Here is a 19,285-nt window from a genome sequence, read left to right as displayed (position 1 = left end):
TCATTAAGCACAGCAAAAGTTTATATGACCTCTGAGAGCAGAATTCATTATGAAAATAAAACATTTATATCATCTATGAAAGAAGCAATACATGAAGTAGCCTTATTGTCTCTGCGATTAACAGAGAGATTACAACTTATAATATTCAGTTCAATTATCTGTCTTAACACAACTAGAAAGAAACTAATTATTGGTAAAGGAAACTAAATTACACCAAATATTTTAATCTGTAGTAATGTGTACAAACAGCAACAGGAACTGAAACTGTGTTGGAAATGTAGTTAGTGTGTAGTAAATGTCATTTCAACAGTGACCGCTCATACGTTTTAAATGTTCAAATGTGTGTGAATCCCTAAAGGACGAAATTGATGAGGTCTTCGGTCGTTAGACTTACACACAGCTTAAAGTAACTTATGCTAAGAACAACACACACACATCCATGTCCGAGGGAGGACTCGAACCTTCGGCGGGAGGGGCCATCCAATCAGTGACGTGGTGCCTGAAACCACGCGGCCACCACACGTTTTAAGGAAGAATTGCAGTTCGTAAGAAATACATAAGTATTTAACACCAAAAATATAGTACGTAACCCAGCTGTCTTAGAGTACCAGTTCTTTACACAGCTTTAATACATAAATTATGTGTTGAACTCCTAAATGAATAGTTTCTTTTTGTGTCTGCAGTACTCAAAAGTTTGAGAACTACGGTTTTTAATCGGAACTGGTACTTTTAGACCGGTTTTAATATGTATATTATGTATTGAACTCAAAAATGTAAGAATTTTTGTGTCTTCATTTTCCAAAAGATTAAGAAGTATCTCTTTTCACGGAAACTGGTATCATAACGAAACCATTAATACTAAAATTTGTCGTTGTTTCCAGCATTATATTGATTTAAGGGTACCGCTTTTGATCTTTCTCTCGATGACTGGATGGGCACTCTCTCCATATCATCGACGAAAGAACACTTCATAACCAACAGAGCTCGTCTCTCCCGAATGCTGACGTTTATAGCTCTCATGTGTTTCCGATGGACAGGAACAGTCGTTGTAAGTCATGGACCGTTGACCGATCACAACTTTAGGTTTAAAATATATCATGTGTCTTATGAGTCCGTCCAACAACTCCCCCATATGACATCATTGCGCTACCACTCTACCTATATTACTAAATGACTATAACCTAATTCATGGTACATGGTGCACAATCACCGTTGCACGGTTCCTATCTAACGACTTCCACGGTTAACAGAAATTTGATTTTCAGTATTTCATACAACTGTTACCGAATTAAATAAATTAAATTGCCGATTGATACGTAAAAACTCACTTTATTGGCTTAAAACCATCCTCAGAAGGGACGTGTTACAAAACGCGCTAAACGTAGTATCTCTTGCGGCTGCAGCACGCTCTGAAACGATCTGCTACACCTAACGGAACGCGCTCCTCATCGCGAGTTGCTATCACAGCGCTCTTCAGCCGCAGTTCTCGGATGCGTATGCCACGTAAAACACACAGTTTCTTGACGAAAACGGACGTGCATAAAATGGCTCCCCTAGCTCTCTCTACCGATTTTCAAAGTAGGGCGGAAAAATCCGCGAAGATTTTAGTTCTTGACTTGTCAAGGGTTTGGACAACGAACTGCTGGTAGAGGAACACTACTGAATGCTGTTCAAAGAAATGATGTACAGAATTACTTGTAGATGTTAGTCGTTAACTCAGTTGAATCTGATTTAATTTTTGTTTTAACGTGAATGTAGTTAAATTGTCTGAAGTCAGTTTGCGCAGAACTTCCATATTCTCGATATTCGTTTCCTAATTTAATTTGAACAGAAGAAAGATTTTTTTTTCAAGCTTCTGACCTTCAATGAAAAAGGTATCTCCCAGCAATATACAAGAATGACACAGTTCATAAAACCAAGAGATAAGTAAGTGTATACATTTTACACGAAGTTGCCCAATAGCAAACACTTTCAGTCTCTAACTTGTGTTTACTTTCTGACATAGAATAGTAGTGAAAAAAATGGTTCAAATGGCTGCGAGCACTATAGGACTTATCATCTGATGTCATTAGTACCCAAAAACTTAGAACTACTTAATCCTACCAAATCTAAAGACATCACACACATCCATTCCCGAGGCAGGATTCGAACCTGCGACCGTAGCAGTCGCACGGTTCCATTCTGAAGCGCGTAGGACCACTCAGCCACCGTGGCCGGCAGAATGGCAGTCACATTAAGATTTATGTCCACTGGGAAAACATTCCAGTCACTGGTGTGTATCACAAGAATTGCTACAAATACACTATTTTTAATATACAGAGTGAGTCACTAACTATTGCCACAGTAACTCTGAAAGTATGATAGCTGATAAGATTGTAGGACAAAAGTTGCATGGGACAACGGAGCCATAACATGATGTCGCTCGGCGGGGCCGCTTCAGAGATATGAAGGCCAACTTTTTTTACTTTTTTTTCTTTTTCTTGAATGGGAAGCTTTAGTTTGGTACTTATTTTCTGATAGTGCCTATCGAGATGAATCCAATGATGTGAAACAGTGAGGTCTTTGAAGGTCAACGAAGGTAAAAAAAAAAGTGGCATGAACGTCCATTTACAGAACGTCTTCGCAGTGATAAGCTTTGGTATCAATGCAGTACTGCAATCTTCTTATCATGTAATGAGTGATTCTTTATATCCTCGGCACTTCGGCGCATATTCTGACAGTTCTCTCTCTTGTATCGTGCAAATAGTAAATATTCGCCGAATACTGCGTATCCATCTAACGTGCTATTGACATGCAAAGACCAGTGGACGTTTTTACGATACATCTCTAATAGAAACGGTAAGACCAGTATCGTCGTATCAAGCGAGTGTAAATGGTGTATTCCTTCGAAGAACAAGTCGATATGCTTCTCATTTGCGGAGAATGCCAACGAAATTCAACGAGAGCGAGACACTTATATGCTGAAAGATAGCCTCATTGTACTCACCCTACACGCCGTACATTTAAATATGTGTATGATAAATTCGAAACAATTGGATCTTTAACTCATCGGAAACATATCCGGCAAAGGAAAGGTACTAACGAGGAAACGGCAATTTGTACTCTTGCCACTGTGGTTCGAGATCCTTGAGTGAGTTTGCGTCATATCGCAAGGGAATCTGCCATAAGCAAGAGTAGTGTTGTTCGCGTTCTGCATCGCCATAAATATCATCCTTAACATATCAGTCTCCAGCAAGAAATAACTGGTACGTATTGTATGCGTCGCATTGAATTCTGCCGATGGGCTCAAGTTCAGATTCAGATGGATGACAAATTTATTAATTTGATTTGATTTTGTTATGAGGCTACATTCACGAACCAAGGAAATGTTAATTTGCATAACATGCATTACTGGGCAACTGAAAATCCATGTTGGCTGTGGCAAGTTGCACATCAAAAACCGTGTTCGATCAAGGTATGGTGTGGGATTCTGGAGGACAGATTATAGGGCCCAATTTCATAGAAGGAAATCTTCATGGCAGGAAGCACACCACATTCCTGCAAGAAACATTATTAGGTCTGTTATTCTAAGAAATACCTTTAGGAACAAGGAAACAAATGTGGTAGCAACACGATGGGTGTCGGGCACATTTTTCAGCTATGGGTATAAATGAGTTGTATAGACAATTCCCAAATCGTTGGATTGGACGCGGAGGAGATGGGTCGTGGCCGGCTTGTTCGCCAGACTTGACGCCTCTGGATTTTTTTCTTGTGGGGATTCGGGTAAAAGACACTGTTTATAAAGACGTTCCATGTACATCTGAATATATGCGAGAGAGAATTTTCAGAGCATGTGCTTCGATAAGTGCCGATTTGATCAGGAATAGCATTCAGTCCATGATAAGAAGATTATTGCATTGATACCAATGGTCATCACTTTGAACACTTTCTATAAATGGACGTTCATGCCACCTTTTTTTCGTTCTTTGATCTTCAAAGACCTTCCTGTTACACATCATTGGATTCATCTCGATAGCCACTACTAGAAAATAAGTACCGAACTACAGCATTCCATTTAAAGAAACGAAGTCGACCTATATACCTCTGAAGCGATCTCACCTCGCAACAAAAAAACCAATGTCATATTGTGGCCCCCGTTGTCCAGTGCAACCTCTGTCCCACACACTTTTCAGTTCCTACCACACTTTCGGAGTTACTCTTGGTGGCAATAGTTAGTGACCCACCCTGTATATAATCGGATATGGTGGATAATACTTCCGTTAAATTAATAAGAAAGAGTCAGAAAGACTCACGGAAGGTGACAAAAAATTAGATGAACCTGGTAGTAAACTTGCTTCCTCCTTCTTGCCCTCTCATGACACTATCAAGTACGCTACGGCTTCAACATTGCAGCCACACCTATTTGTAATGGCCGTATCTACAAATGTCATTATCTGACATTTAACTATAACAAAATGTACCGAAAACGATGCGCTTTTGATATATTATGATTGTGCCATAGCACTGAATTAGTATACTTTCATAGCATACAAGCTACATCAGAAAAATCATCAGATGTGGGAAGCATTTAACTACCGAATTGAGTTGCCTGTCGTTTTACTAAAACAAATCGCAGCTAAATGGAGCGATTTCGACACCTCTTCAGTTTACTGATGCATTGAAACAGCTTATTTTCATATCATGTAGCGTGTAATGAAAATATCAGTAAATGCGGTGCTTCAATTCATACATTATGGCGGCTCCTAAGTTCCGCTAGTAAAAACGGTGTCGCATCTCATTGGCCACGTTGTTCTGCGTGAGGCAAAAATCTGACATACCAGAGTCTTCATTTCAGGCTTTGCTGCGTAGTGGATTCTGTGCTCCTTGTCCACGTGCATTTCCACGAGAGGTGAGAGGACGGCTTAACGCAGTAAGACGAATATTGCCCCTACGAACCGCGTCTGTTTCTTGAGAATGTGTAATGCACGGCGAGCAAATTACCGTGACTATTTTCGTCCAGTATTTGAGAATACTAAACCAAACTCCTCCCGAACAGGCCATGAAGACCGAACATTGCTGACCGGCAGCCGTGTCATCCTCAGCCCAGAGGCGTCACTGGATGCCGATATGGAGGGGCATGTGGTCAGCACACTGCAATCACAAGACCGGAGCCGCAACTTCTCAGTCAAGTAGCTCCTCAGTTTGCCTCACAAGTGCAGAGTGCACCCGGCTTGCCGACAGCGCTCGGCAGACCGGATGGTCTGGCCCAATCCAACAGGGCTTAACTTCGGTGATCTGACGGGAAGCGGTGTTACCACTGCGGCAAGGCCTTTGGCAGTCTTTGAGAATGAGAGTCCTTAGTGCTTCCAAATTTTTCTAACCTTTTTCTCGCTTACAGACTAAACAACAAACATTTCAAACATTTAACGTATTTATTCACGTGCAAAGTAATCAGACGTTTGTAGCTGTTTTATACATAGTAGTTCAGTTGTGTAAAGAATCGAGGGTTTACTGGTTTCTGTTCTATACGGTGATTGACTCTCTCGATTTCTGTTGTAATTATTATGAACGTGAACCGAGACAATTAGCACGGTGAGGTACCTTAACAGAAATTTAATATCATATGAAGCAGAGCTTAAAGTAAAAAATAACTGCCGTCGTGATGATTAAAGGACTGACTCATCGTTTGTGAGTTTCGCAGTTGTGCGCTAACTGTTCTTCACGTACAGACGCAGTTATAATTAATTACTTTGCGGATTAAGCCAAATAACAAATTTATTCATGAGACATACAGAGTCAACCGGCTGCCGGCGTCTGTTATTGGCAGATGTTGCAACTCTAATAAATAACAAAACGTCCGTTCTGCGTGTGATGACTGCCGTTGAACATTTCAGATAGGTAATTAATTAAAAGGTAAATTAATATTCGAAAAAATCAAATTTTAAATTAATCAAGTTTTATTGCCGTGTTTGTTAAATTTGCGGATAGTGCCCATATGGCCTGACCTCACGAGATGCAACACGTACAAATAACTGCTGTAAAACCTGCATTGAAAACCAGCAGCTCATTTATATTGCAAAACATATTTAATGTTTCATGATTTAATGCATAAAGAAATCGAATTCGAGGTGAATAATTGCAGTTGAAATGACAACTGAGTAATTTCCACTTGTCAAAGACTCATTAATTTGCACCAGTCTGATAGCTGGCGCAGCTCCTGTATAATGCACCCAGTGATCATAATGTGAGCCGACTACTGAAATCCAAATCACTAGCTTTATTGTAATTACCACGGCTGGCACAGTAGCCTACATCACAGGACGCTTACAAAGTTAAGAGAAGAGACGGTGCAATATTCACACAGCTGCCTGCAAATACTACAAAGACTTATAACTCGCTGGCCTCGGTTGTGTAATCCTGTATTCGTGCGTGTAGCTCGGATTTAGTCGAGGGTCGTTCGAAAATAGTGCCTTACGTTTTCCAAATAGTCACCACGATTCACTATACACGTATGCCAACAATACAACTTGTACGTCGCGCTTTTTGTGTTTAAAGAAAGACTTTTGTATAATATCTAAGAAGGTGCTACTTTGAGGCCAGCTTCTGAGTTGATTTCTGGGTTGGTTGGTTAGTTAATTTGAGGGGAGCGGGGAGGGGATCCAAAAGCGAGGTCATCGGTCCCATCGGAGTAGACAAGGATGGCGAAGAAAGACGGCCGTGCCCTTTCAAAGGAACCATCCCGGCATTTGCCTGAATTGATTTAGGGAAATCACGGAAATACTAAGTTGGCATGGTTGGACGTGAGTTTGAACCGTCGTCCTACCGAATGCGAGTCCATGAGCTAACCACTGCGCCACATCGCTCGGTGTTGGTTTGTGGACTAAAAAGTCGTAATCTGCACGTACTAATTCAGGACTGTATCATGGATGTGGCAAGACATTCTGTCCAAATTTCGCAAAGAGTTCCAAGGTTGCCAAACTGTTGCAAGTGGAAATTTAGTTTTTCTTGCTGGCATAAATGTGGATTTCCAGACTTTCAGTGTAGTCAGTGTCGTCCTGTAGCGTTTCCCAATTGGCAGTTATTTCAGGCTCCAAAACTTCGAAAAGAACAACACCCTGCGTATCCCTGAACATTGTGCAAATCATTTTGCCATAAGATTGCTGTATCTTGGACTTCTCCTTCGTTGGAGAAGTTGTAATTGCCCTAGGATGACAGAGTGTCAGCAGTGAGAACCTAATACTTTCGCTATTCGTTAGGATTCAATGTGCTGAATGTACTACACTCCTGGAAATTGAAATAAGAACACCGTGTATTCATTGTCCCAGGAAGGGGAAACTTTATTGACACATTCCTGGGGGCAGATACATCACATGATCACACTGACAGAACCACAGGCAAGTAGACACAGGCAACAGAGCATGCACAAAGTCGGCACTAGTACAGTGTATATCCACCTTTCGCAGCAATGCAGGCTGCTATTCTCCCATGGAGACGATCGTAGAGATGCTGGATGTAGTCCTGTGGAATGGCTTGCCATGCCATTTCCAGCTGGCGCCTCAGTTGGACCAGCGTTCGTGCTGGACGTGCAGACCGCGTGAGACGACGCTTCATCCAGTCCCAAACATACTCAATGGGGGACAGATCTGGAGGTCTTGCTGGCCAGGGTAGTTGACTTACACCTTCTAGAGCACGTTGGCTGGCACGGGATACATGCGGACGTGCATTGTCCTGTTGGAACAGCAAGTTCCCTTGCCGGTCTAGGAATGGTAGAACGATGGGTTCGATGACGGTTTGGATGTACCGTGCACTATTCAGTGTCCCCTCGACGATCACCAGAGGTGTAGGGCCAGTGTAGGAGATCGCTCCACACACCATGATGCCGGGTGTTGGCCCTGTGTGCCTCGGTCGTATGCAGTCCTGATTGTGGCGCTCACCTGCACGGCGCCAAACACGCATACGACGATCATTGGCACCAAGGCAGAAGCGACTCTCATCGCTGAAGACGACACGTCTCCATTCGTCCCTCCATTCACGCCTGTCGCGACACCACTGGAGGCGGGCTGCACGATGTTGGGGCGTGAGCGGATGACGGCCTAACGGTGTGCTGGACCGTAGCCCAGCTTCATGGAGACGGTTGCGAATGGTCCTCGCCGATACCCCAGGAGCAACAGTGTCCCTAATTTTCTGGGAAGTGGCGGTGCGGTCCCCTACGGCACTGCGTAGGATCCTACGGTCTTGGCGTGCATCCGTGCGTCGCTGCGGTCCGGTCCCAGGTCGACGGGCACGTGCACCTTCCGCCGACGTGTTGAGCACACCGGTGTCAATGTGTTCTTTTTTCCATTTCCAGGAGTGTATGTCGTGGATGGCCGGCCGGTGTGGCCGTGCGGTTCTAGGTGCTTCAGTTTGGAACCGCGTGACAGCTACGGTTCGAATCCTGCCTCGGTCATGGATGTGTGTGATGTCCTTAGGTTAGTTAGGTTTAAGTAGTTCTGAGTTCTAGGGGACTGATGACCTCAGATGTTGAGTCCCATAGTGCTCAGAGCCATTTGAACCTTTTTTTTTGTCTTGGATGGCCCTCACTTATTTCCTTGGAGATTCACAATGCATTGATTCGAGTGTGGTAACCGTTTTCCTGTAACTTTTTCTTAAGATACCCAAGCTACGTGAAAGTATGTTCTTCATTTGACACGACGCACAGTTTCAACAACATGGTTAAGACGCACAAATCAACAAATGTCTTGTATCGGTCCTTTATTTCAAAGTTCATGACACAGAAAATGAAAATAGACACCGTGGTATGCGTGTGTATTCATTCGCAAAGAGACCAGATCACCAAATCAAAAAAGGAAAAAAAAAGACAAACGTTAGTGTACACGAAAAAAATCGTGTTTACCATGGGAGTTTTTCCACAGAATAACTAAGTAACGCCAATATTTTGCGAAAAATCCCCTCCATCGGATTCAGGCTCAAATCCGTCGAAGGATATCATCGATGTGGGCAAGGTCGAAGTTATTCCACTCTTCAATGGCGATCCTGCGTAGGTCGCCCAGAGCACGTGGTCATCTTCGACGTCCATAAACAATTCGTGCCAATTCAATTCTTCCCACACATTTTCAAATGGTTCTAACGGCTCTGAGCAATATGGGACTTAACATGTGAGGTCATCAGTCCCCTAGAACATAGAACTACTTAAACCTAGCTAACCTAAGTGCCACACACACTCCATGCCCGAGGCAGGATGCGAACCTGCGACCGTAGCAGCAGTGCGGTTCCGGACTGAAGCGCCTAGAACCGCTCGACCACAGCGGCCGGCCCCACACATTTTCGACTCGCTTCCTGTCTTGGAAACAGGAAGGAAAACCCAGTCAGGTGATCCAAGCATGCTGAGGGAACATGAATGGAGATTGGCTTCATGCAATCGTCTAACAGTCCGATGCGGCACTCCTGTAGCCTCTTCGAACGCCGAATTCAGTTCTGGAGTACTCAGCCCACGATTTCTCTGACTCGAATGTCTTAGATATCGAGCATCCTGTGTAGCTGTGGAACACGGAAGGCCTGTGCGGTGCAAGTCCTCAACACTAATTGTCAATTGGAACCGATTTCATGTACGCACCACATCACTTTGGCTCCGGTGCATTCATCGAGCAACTTTCGTGGTTGACAAGCCACCTGCACGTAATGTGATGATGCAGATGCGGCCATTGGTAACGACTGTCCTTTGTCCACAGACTTCTCTAAGGCACCCCTACTGGTGCTTTATTTTTAACTGAAATGCTGCAAGCCTCGTTCTATATGTAGGTAGCGCTCATAGTAACTGTGAGTATGTTTACGTCATGGGTGACCTTCATATCAGCACTTGAACAGTTACAGTAGCAATACTTGTACACGACATTCGGTACAATCCTCGACTTCATTCAGTATATACACATACACTTACACCAATACATTTCCTAAGCATTCATTTGTCCAATCCACAAGTTTTGTGCAAGGTTTTCGGGATATTTCCCTTCCTTATAAAGCAAACACCGGAACTGGTAATCCGAGCAGGGCTGCTACCTTTAGGGGTTGGGAATGAAAAATACGTAGAAAAATGTCAACGTGAAGTATCCATCGAAGCCGTAAGCTATTAGTTACGGTGGCAGAACTACACACGACATGTGAATCACTCATGGCTTGAAGGTATGCATTTGTCATCAAAAGTAAACCCACATACCTCAAAAGCTACATGGGGATGTAGAAAATTTGTTGCATTGATAACATAGGTAGTGAGGTTCTCTGGAGAATTTATGAGGAAAGGCTCATGTGGTACACACTTTACAAGAAGGAAGTGCAAGATAACAGGATATGTGTCAAGACCTTTAAGCATATTTTCCATGGTACTTAAAGTAGCTGTAGAGGTACGAGTTGTAGAGACTGGAATAGTTCGAGAAATAATTGATGACGTTTGTGGCGTTCCATATCAGATCAGTCAGAACATTGTTGAAGTAATCAATGTTTACAAAAATTCCAGTCGCAAGTCTATAGCACTGTTGTAATGTAAAGGAACGAGGTGGCTACTGGAAGCTCTTTCAGTAGTTTGTTTCCTTTCATTTATAAGAGAAGTAGAAGACCAGTAGTCGCGATGGAACAGTGTTTTGGAATGATGCAATGTGTTTGAACGAAAGGAAAAAGTGTTGAGAAAAATACATTGCGTTTGTATTCTGCTAAAGTGTAACAAGGTTTATGATGAAGTTTACAGAGGCACCACACAACGAGTTCCGAGCAAGTATCAGCTTTGGCTCTTTCACTGAGGCACTAAAACAGTTTCGAGCAAGTATAAGTTTTTATACTGCCAAACAGCTACGCAGCCATCCAAATAACAACTTGCTATGTTAACAGTTTTACTAAATGCTGCAACACAAGGTAACAATGAGAAAGTGATTTATGCTCAACAGAAGCAGTGGAAGAAAACTGCTGACAATGCCGAAAATGTGGAAAACTACGAATGGAACTTCAGCTGTATTCCATTGAGATGCTGGGTACATCATTATGGGGTTGTGAAGTGAATGAAAGTACTCTCCCTATTCTTTTTAGAAAAAGGAATTCGTAGCATTATAGATTGATTTGAGTTATTGGGTTGTTCCATTATTACCCTGACAAACTGTGAGAAACTAAATTACTACGCAGAATTACGAAATCCACAGGCGGAATGGATCGGGAGTCGTGATGGTTGTGTCTATGAAAGTTCCTGATGCTCCAAACTTGTAGAACGTAACGGGATGTAAAACCAGTTCGCTGCTTTCCGTGGACAAATCAATGTTAGATATAGTTGTGAAACTACCGTAAGCTGCCACAGACTATTATAAGGGAGAGCACAGTACGGTAGTTTTTCTCGTAGTTGTGATCAGTTAAGGTCGTACATGAATTACCCATGGGGCGTTACCTCATAAGTTGGCTTCTCCAACCCCAGGTTCCCTACCTCAAATTGTTCAGTGGAGCATTTCCTATGTTCTGCTACGTTTTTCACGTTCTTACGGAGACACTCTTTATAGAGAATAGTAGCGCTACTATCACACTTTTCTGGGACATTTCTCATCATACCCTTGTTTCTGATGAACACTCGTCGTAGACTACAACGTACTGTATCCCATTTCGTAAGAACTCTTCAAGCCACTGACGTATTTAGGAGCCTATTCGTGTGACTGTACCTTCGTTAACAGTTTGTTTTACATACCGCTGACACTTCGTAATGAGTGCATCAGTGCAGTTTGCATTCCTTTAAGTAGTTAGATACATCACCTTCCAGAATGAGGAACGAAGTTTAGTTTGTGATGTACTGCCGATGGCGAGAATTATGTAGGGTTTCCAGAGTGGCGACTGCCAAATGATGCATCTCCTGGGGGTGACTTTCATCCACAGTGCTCATGGCAGTATGTCAACATTTATTTTACTGTAACACTAATAATCTTTTGTGTAAATTATGAGCTACAGCAATAGCGCCTCTTTTCTGGTCTATACATAATTTAAATGTTACCATCACTGGTAGCGTGGTGTTAATTATCGTTGTTTTGACCAACAGTCTGCACTCAAGTGTTCTTTGGCCGCAATGTATTAAACCCAAATAAATTAGCCGCTGTGATGATCTCACCGTGACACGATCAGTTTCCTCCTTCCAGTGCAGCTGCGTTTATGCTAGAGGATTCGACGCTATTGCTGTAATGCAATTTTGCAAATAGACATGTTTGTGATGACCAGCTTTTCAATATGGACCTCGGCGTATCATTCGGTAAGGACGCCATTAGTTCACTGGGTTTTATTTAACAAAATGTTTTTAAAGATGAGTCGGTTGTTAACGTCCGAAAGTACCGTAGGTAAAGAGTGAAAGCAATTTCAAATTTACCCTCCTCTGGAGCAAACGAGTGAACAGTAAACACGAGACTCGCAAACATTCTGAGATTGTTTGTTCTGGAAATGCAGACACGTGAGTAAAACGATGCATTCCTTTCTCTGATTAAAAATGCCCTTCTGGTTGCTGCCGGTAATTTATCGGCATAGAAATGCAGTAATGAACGTCCGTGCTTCTGGCATTTCAGCTCTCCTTTTTCACAGCAGTCGGTGAGTACGTGTATGATAACACGTGGCCATACTATACGCATCTGCGCGTATGCTGGATAGCTTACACGCAACTCATCCATCTAACAGAGAAAGAGAGAAAAGAGAAAGAGACAGACGGAAAGCGGCATGAATGGTAATGCTGGTGCATTACGGAAATGAATTTTTATGAATATCAGCTTTTACTTCATTAGGTCAGTTCTATATTCACATTTGCGTGCATTTTACGTGCTCATATTTCAGACAGGTTCCAGGTTCGCATGTACCTCTCGTCATTTTCAATCCTATAGTTCGTATCTCAAATTTACAGCGTTCCTAAATATACTCAATTACTTGCCCTGGTCAAAAGCAGAGAACTGTATCTGGTGGTAGAAAAATCTCTTTAGTTTCATACTTTCAGATAAATGTTTAAAATAGGGTAACATTCCGGAATTTCGTCATGTGAAATGTTGTATGAAACGGTGCATGCAACAAGCAGTTGTGTTACATAATACGAGATATTAATGTATAGTAAAATGTATAGTATGTATGTATAGTATGTACAGTATGTATAGTAAGGATGTGGAGGCTAATCTCACTAGGGGTAAGATAGATACTGCCTACAGGAAAATTAAAGAGAACCTTAGAGATAAGAGAACGAGTTGTATGAACATCAAGAGCTCAGATGGAAACCCAGTTCTAAGCAAAGAAGGGAAAGCAGAAAGGTGGAACGAGTATATAGAGGGTCTATACAAGGGCGATATACTTCATGACAATATTATGGAAATGGAAGAGGATGTAGATGAAATGAAATTGGAGATACGATACTGCGTGAAGAGTTTGACAGAGCACTGAAAGATCTGAGTCGAAACAAGTCCCCCGGAGTAGACAACATTCCATTGGAACTACTGACGGCCTTAGGAGAGCCAGTCCTGACAAAATTCTACCATCTGGTGAGCAAGATGTATGAGACAGGCGAAATACCCTCAGACTTCAAGAAGAATATAATAATTCCAATCCCAAAGAAAGCAGGTGTTGAGAGATGTGAAAATTACCGAACTATCAGTTTAATAAGTCACAGCTGCAAAATACTAACTCGAATTCTTTACAGACGAATGGAAAAAACTAGTAGAATCCGACCTCGGGGAAGATCAGTTTGGATTCCGTAGAAATGTTGGAACACGTGAGGCAATACTGTTCCTACGACTTATCTTAGAAGCTAGATTAAGGAAGGGCAAACCTACGTTTCTAGCAGTCATAAGAGTCGAGGGACATGGAAGGGAAGCAGTGATTGGGAAGGGAGTGAGACAGGGTTGTAGCCTCTCCCCGATGTTATTCAATCTGTATATTGAGCAAGCAGTGAAGGAAACAAAAGAAAAATTTGGAGTAGGTATTAAAATCCAGGAAGAAGAAATAAATATTTTGAGGTTCGCTGATGACATCGTAATTCTGTCAGAGACAGCAATGGACTTGGAAGAGCAGTAGAACGGAAAGGATAGTGTCTTGAAATGAGGATATAAGATGAACATCAACAAAAGCAAAACGAGGATAATTGAATGTAGTCGAATGAAGTCGGGTGATGCTGAGGGAATTAGATTAGGAAACGAGACACTTAAAGTAGTAAAGGAGTTTTGCTATTTGGGGAGCAAAATAACTGAGGATGGTCGAAGTAGAGAGGATATAAAATGAAGACTGCCAATGGCAAGGAAATCGTTTCTGAAGAAGAGAAATTTGTTAACATCGAGTATAGATTTAAGTGTTAGGAAGTCATTTCTGAAAGTATTTGTATGGAGTGTAGCCATGTATGGAAGTGAAACATGGACGATAACAAGTTTGGACAAGAAGAAAATAGAAGCTTTCGAAATGTGGTGCTACAGAAGAATGCTGAAGATTAGATGGGTAGATCACATAACTAATGAGGAAGTATTGAATAGGATTGTGGAGAGGAGAAGTTTGTTGCACAACTTGACCTGAAGAAGGGATCGGTTGGTAGGACATGCTCTGAGGCATCAAGGGATCATCAATATAATATTAGAGGGCAGCGTGGAGGGTAAAAATCGTAGAGGGAGACCAAGAGATGACTATACTAAGCAGATTCAGAAGGATGTAGGTTGCAGTAGGTACTGGGAGATGAAGAAGCTTGCACAAGATAGAGTAGCATGGAGAGCTGCATCAAACCAGTCTCAGGACTGAAGACCACAACAACAACAACAGTAAAAATTAAATTTGATCAAATTTCCAGACAGAGTAAAACTATGTGCTGGACTGAGACTCACACTTGAGACCTTTGCCTTTCGAAGGAAACCGCTCTACTGACTTTATTTAATCTCATTTTGTGCGTTTTTGTTCGTTGTATCTGCTCGGGCGGACGTCGCAAGACACGCGTTTCTGTTCGTCGTTGATTCATTACCCCAGTTTTTTATTCCAGAGGGCAGCTAACTCTCTGACCGAACACGCCGAGTTACCGTGCCTCACAGCTGTGCTTTCATCGCTACCTGGCCTCCTACCAGGTACTGGCCGAAGTACAGCTGTGAGCAGGTCGTCAGTCGTGCGTGAGTAGCTAAGTCGGCAGAACTCGAATTTGAGTCTCGGTTAGGCACAATTCGTGAAATCACACGTCATAACTAGATTTCAGATCGTAAAATTTATTTTCAAGTATTATTTAGTGGATTACAGTCTACCCTCTGTTCTGTGGCAGTCTAAGTTTCAGAGTATGGACTGAAAATGCTCCACATCGGGTCGAAACCAGTCAGCACTTCTGCGATCAAGACTGTTCTATGTAATATTTTACTAGCTGTAGAAGGGTTGAAAGTGCCTCATACATTTGATATTCTGGTGACATTCACTGCCTAGAGCAGTTTCCAAGCCACTGAGCTCTCCTTTCCAACCAATTCTACTATTAGAAGATGCCTTCCAGCCGACAAATTTCCTACATTATTTTATTTGGCAACCAGTTCCGTGGTTATGCTACGGCATCTTCAGGCCCCTGACCGATTTGCAGGAAAAATCTACCTCGGTTGTGATCAAAACAGAGCCAGCAATACTGCATTAGTAGATTTTTGCTATGGTGATCACTTCAACCGTCACCTGCCTACTATTAGCGCTGCTCGATGCAGACGAGAAAAACGGGCTCCACCTTGAACGTGTGACATTATAGTATTCGGATTGTGCACTACGCTTCGAGAATGCTCGGCTCCATGCAGAGACCATACGCAACCAATACGTAATTGAAAAGGTACCCACTAAAGATCTCAACTTTGTCGAATGCATTTAAAGGCGAAATCGAGAATTATTAAACTTGTCTGAAACAGTTAATCGCTGCCCGCCAGAGACGGCTGCTGCCACTCGTAACACCTGCAGTGTCACGTGATGTGACTAATGCGCCGCTGCCTGTTTTTCTCGTGGGCCTTGTTGCTACTCTACTGAAAGCACCCGCCACCTTTTACACTGGTGGGTCTGCCTCTCGTGACATTAGTGGCGAATTCTGGGTTACTTAGGATTGCGCGGATACTTTGAATCACATAGTAGTGTGTGTCTGTGACTCATTTTGGGACGGGGGTTTCGGAACTTTCTTAGCTGGTTTATCGCTTACATAGTTACCGATATTGAATAATGCAGTCGAAACAGTGTCGGCGTCTGCGCTGAGGTAATACGCCAGACGTTGCTTAGAGTGTTCTGTGTCGGTGGTGTCAACAGGTCGCGGGTGGGCGGAGCGCGCGCGGGCGCATGCGGGCCGGCCGGCCGGTGCGGGCAAGATGACGCATGGCGGGAGCGCTGCTCGTGGTGCAGCTGCCGCTGCTCGCCCTGCTGGTGCTGGCGGCGGCCGCGCCCGACTGGAGCGACTGCCCGTCCGCGTGCCAGTGCAAGTGGACCGGCGGCAAGAAGTCGGCGCTGTGCCGCGCCGCCGGCCTCTCCGCCGTGCCCAACGCGCTCAGCGCCGAGATGCAGCTGCTCGACCTCTCCGACAACCGCATTCCCTACCTGACGCGCGACGCCTTCCGCTCCGTGGGGCTCATCAACCTGCAGAAGATATTCGCGCGCCAGGCCGGCGTGCGCGAGGTGCACCGCGACGCCTTCCGGGACCTCATCATACTCGTCGAGGTGAGTCCTCGTAACTCATACAAATTATTACGATATACAAACTTTTCGGCTTCTAGAATGAAATTTTCACTCTGCAGCGGAGTGTGAAACTTCCTGGCAGATTGAAACTGTGTGCCGGACGGAGACTCGAACTCGGGACCTTTGCCTTTGGCGGTGCTCTACCAATTGAGCTACCCAAAGACGATACACTCCCCGTCCTCACAGCTTTACTTCCGCCAGTACCTCGTCTCATACCTTCCAAACTTTACAGAACGTCTCCTGCGAACCATTCAGGAGTAGTACTCCTGAAGGAAAGGATATTGCGGAGACATGGGTTAGCCACAGCCTAGAGCAGGGCTTCCCAACCTTCTCAGCTGGCGGACCACTTCTTCAGTCGAAAATCCATGGCAGATCCCTAGTCAGTCAACAGTACAGTAACTTTAAATTTCAGAGCGATACCCATGGGAACTGGAAGCTTCTTAATGCAAGTGTCATGTTCCGTATGAGCCCCCCCTCCTCTCCCAAAGTATCAATAGTTTTTGGTTTAGAGATGAATGAAAACAACTTGAAATTAACGATCAAATTATGACAATTTCTGCAATGGTATGAGATTTCCTTGTTTTTGCCACTCGATACCTAACCAAGAAAGAAATTTTTAAAGAATTTTCATTAATTGTTTTTGCAAGAGTTTTGATGCAATGCCGAGAAGCAGCTAGTTCAGCACTCTTCCTTTTAAATAAATCGATGTCTTTAGCCTGTAAGCCCGAGTGAATACGTTCAAAATGAGGGCGCAATTTAACTGGAACCATTGAACTGTTCGGAAGGACAGCCGCACAAATTACACACTGAGCACTACCCTCCTTTGTCTCCATAAAGCCCATTTCTAAATAGCTTTCGTTGTACTTACGCTTCTTGGTTGTCCCACTTCCACAGGATATTGTAACCAATTGAGTACTTGCAGCGTTTTCACGTAATAAATCCGGCTGTGGAGCTTCTTGTGATTGTTCTTCCTTTCGTCGTCCTCGCTCCTCATTCATTTCAACTGGAAACTCCTTGTTGTGAAGGCGATGGAGAAACTGGCACCCTTCTTCAATGATCCTGACTTCAGCCACCAGTCCATGTTGTAAGTAATAAACTGGTCAAAAATCGACTTACGAAATAGGTAGTGCACTGACAAAGCAAGTTTAACATTTAATGATGCCTGGGGCCGCATACGTGCCAGCGAGCGCTATGGTTCAAATGGCTCTGAGCACTATGGGATTCAACTGCTGTGGTCATAAGTCCCCTAGAACTTAGAACTACTTAAACCTAACTAACCTAAGGACATCACACACATCCATGCCCGAGGCAGGATTCGAACCTGCGACCGTAGCAGTCGCACGTTTCCGGACTGCGCGCCTAGAACCGCGAGACCACCGCGGCCGGCACGCGAGCGCTATGATTGGTCGACAAAGCTCGCTCCGCGCATGCGTAAAAGGTTTCAGTGCATCTAGCGCCGTGAGCCTGCGCACAAATGACTCCCGTATTCTTCCGAAACAGTAGATCAGAGAAGCCGCATTCTTCGGCACTAAACTGTGTATGCATTATCACTTAGGAACCGCAGAGGCCTCTTGGAAATACGACCTGAAGTAAAAGTACAGATGTTTTTCACACGAAAAAAAGGAGTGATGAATTTGATTTTCACATTTTTATTCAAGAATTTCACTACTTATTTTAAACGATTTGTTGAAAGGTTGCCGCGGACCCCCTAGAAATAAACGCCGGACCCCTAAGGTGTCCGCGGACTACACGTTGGGAATCCCTGGCCTAGAGGATCTGCCAGGAAGTTTCATATCAGCGCACACTTCGCTGTAGAGTGAAAATCTCATTCTGGAAACATCCCCTAGGCTGTGGCTAACCCATGTCTCCGCAGTATCTGTTCTTTCAGGAGTGTTAATCCTGCATGGTTCGCAGAAGAGCTTCTGTAAAGTTTGGAAGGTAATAGACGAGGTACTGGCGGAAGTAAAGCTGTGAAGACGGGGCGTGGGTCATGCTTGGGTAGCTCAGTTGGTATAGGACTTGCCCGTTTTCGGCTTCTATTTAAACGCGTCTCGTAAGGAGTGCTGTCACCGACAGTGGCGTCATATCGTGGGCATCAGCAGAAATTTTGCCAAGGGTGGCTAGATTCTGACTTTATCTTTTTTCAGTAACTGAACAGGTGAGTGTAAAATCGCGTAGTGTCCTAGGGTACGTCTTTCCTGCAGCCCCACTGATGACAGGTCGCTACTATTTGCTGGCTCATCGCACCTCTCAGCTCTCAGGAAGTCCTGTTGCATTTACGTTGAAGCCTCGTTGGTATTACATTGCTGTTCTCACAGGAGTTTTGCTGGGAAAGTTTCGTTGTTCGAGACACTGTGGAAAGAAAACTATTTACCGAATGGATATCCGACTTAGTAGGAAAAATGTTCATTCAGACTATGCACTGCAGGATTTGCGTTGCTAGTAGAATAATGTTCTTGTCGTGCCTTGCCATTAAACGCTGGTACCTTTGCGGCGACTTATGATTATATCACAAACATCAGTCGGCATTACAGTTGCAGACTGTCAACCAGTTCCTGGACAAGGTGAGCAGGACTTTATACTAACGCTGTTTCGTCAAAGCCTAAACATCAGTTCT

At 43.7% G+C, this 19,285-nt stretch overlaps 1 protein-coding gene across 1 annotated transcript in view; it reads left to right on the top strand.

Annotated features, from left to right (window-relative positions):
- The window catches only part of LOC126281654 (leucine-rich repeat-containing protein 24-like), a 354,700-nt gene that overhangs the window by 191,043 nt on the left and 144,372 nt on the right, over window positions 1-19,285 (top strand). The window contains exon 3 of the mRNA XM_049980790.1: window positions 16,246-16,650. Within this exon, the coding sequence (XP_049836747.1) occupies window positions 16,312-16,650 (339 nt within the window). The 5' untranslated portion in view covers window positions 16,246-16,311. The remainder of the gene's footprint in view (window positions 1-16,245; window positions 16,651-19,285) is intronic.

The sequence above is a fragment of the Schistocerca gregaria genome, chromosome 7 (assembly GCF_023897955.1).
Source record: "Schistocerca gregaria isolate iqSchGreg1 chromosome 7, iqSchGreg1.2, whole genome shotgun sequence".
Lineage (NCBI taxonomy): Eukaryota > Metazoa > Arthropoda > Insecta > Orthoptera > Acrididae > Schistocerca > Schistocerca gregaria.
Note: the sequence above shows the minus strand (reverse complement) of the source record. Positions and strands in the feature narration are given on the sequence as shown.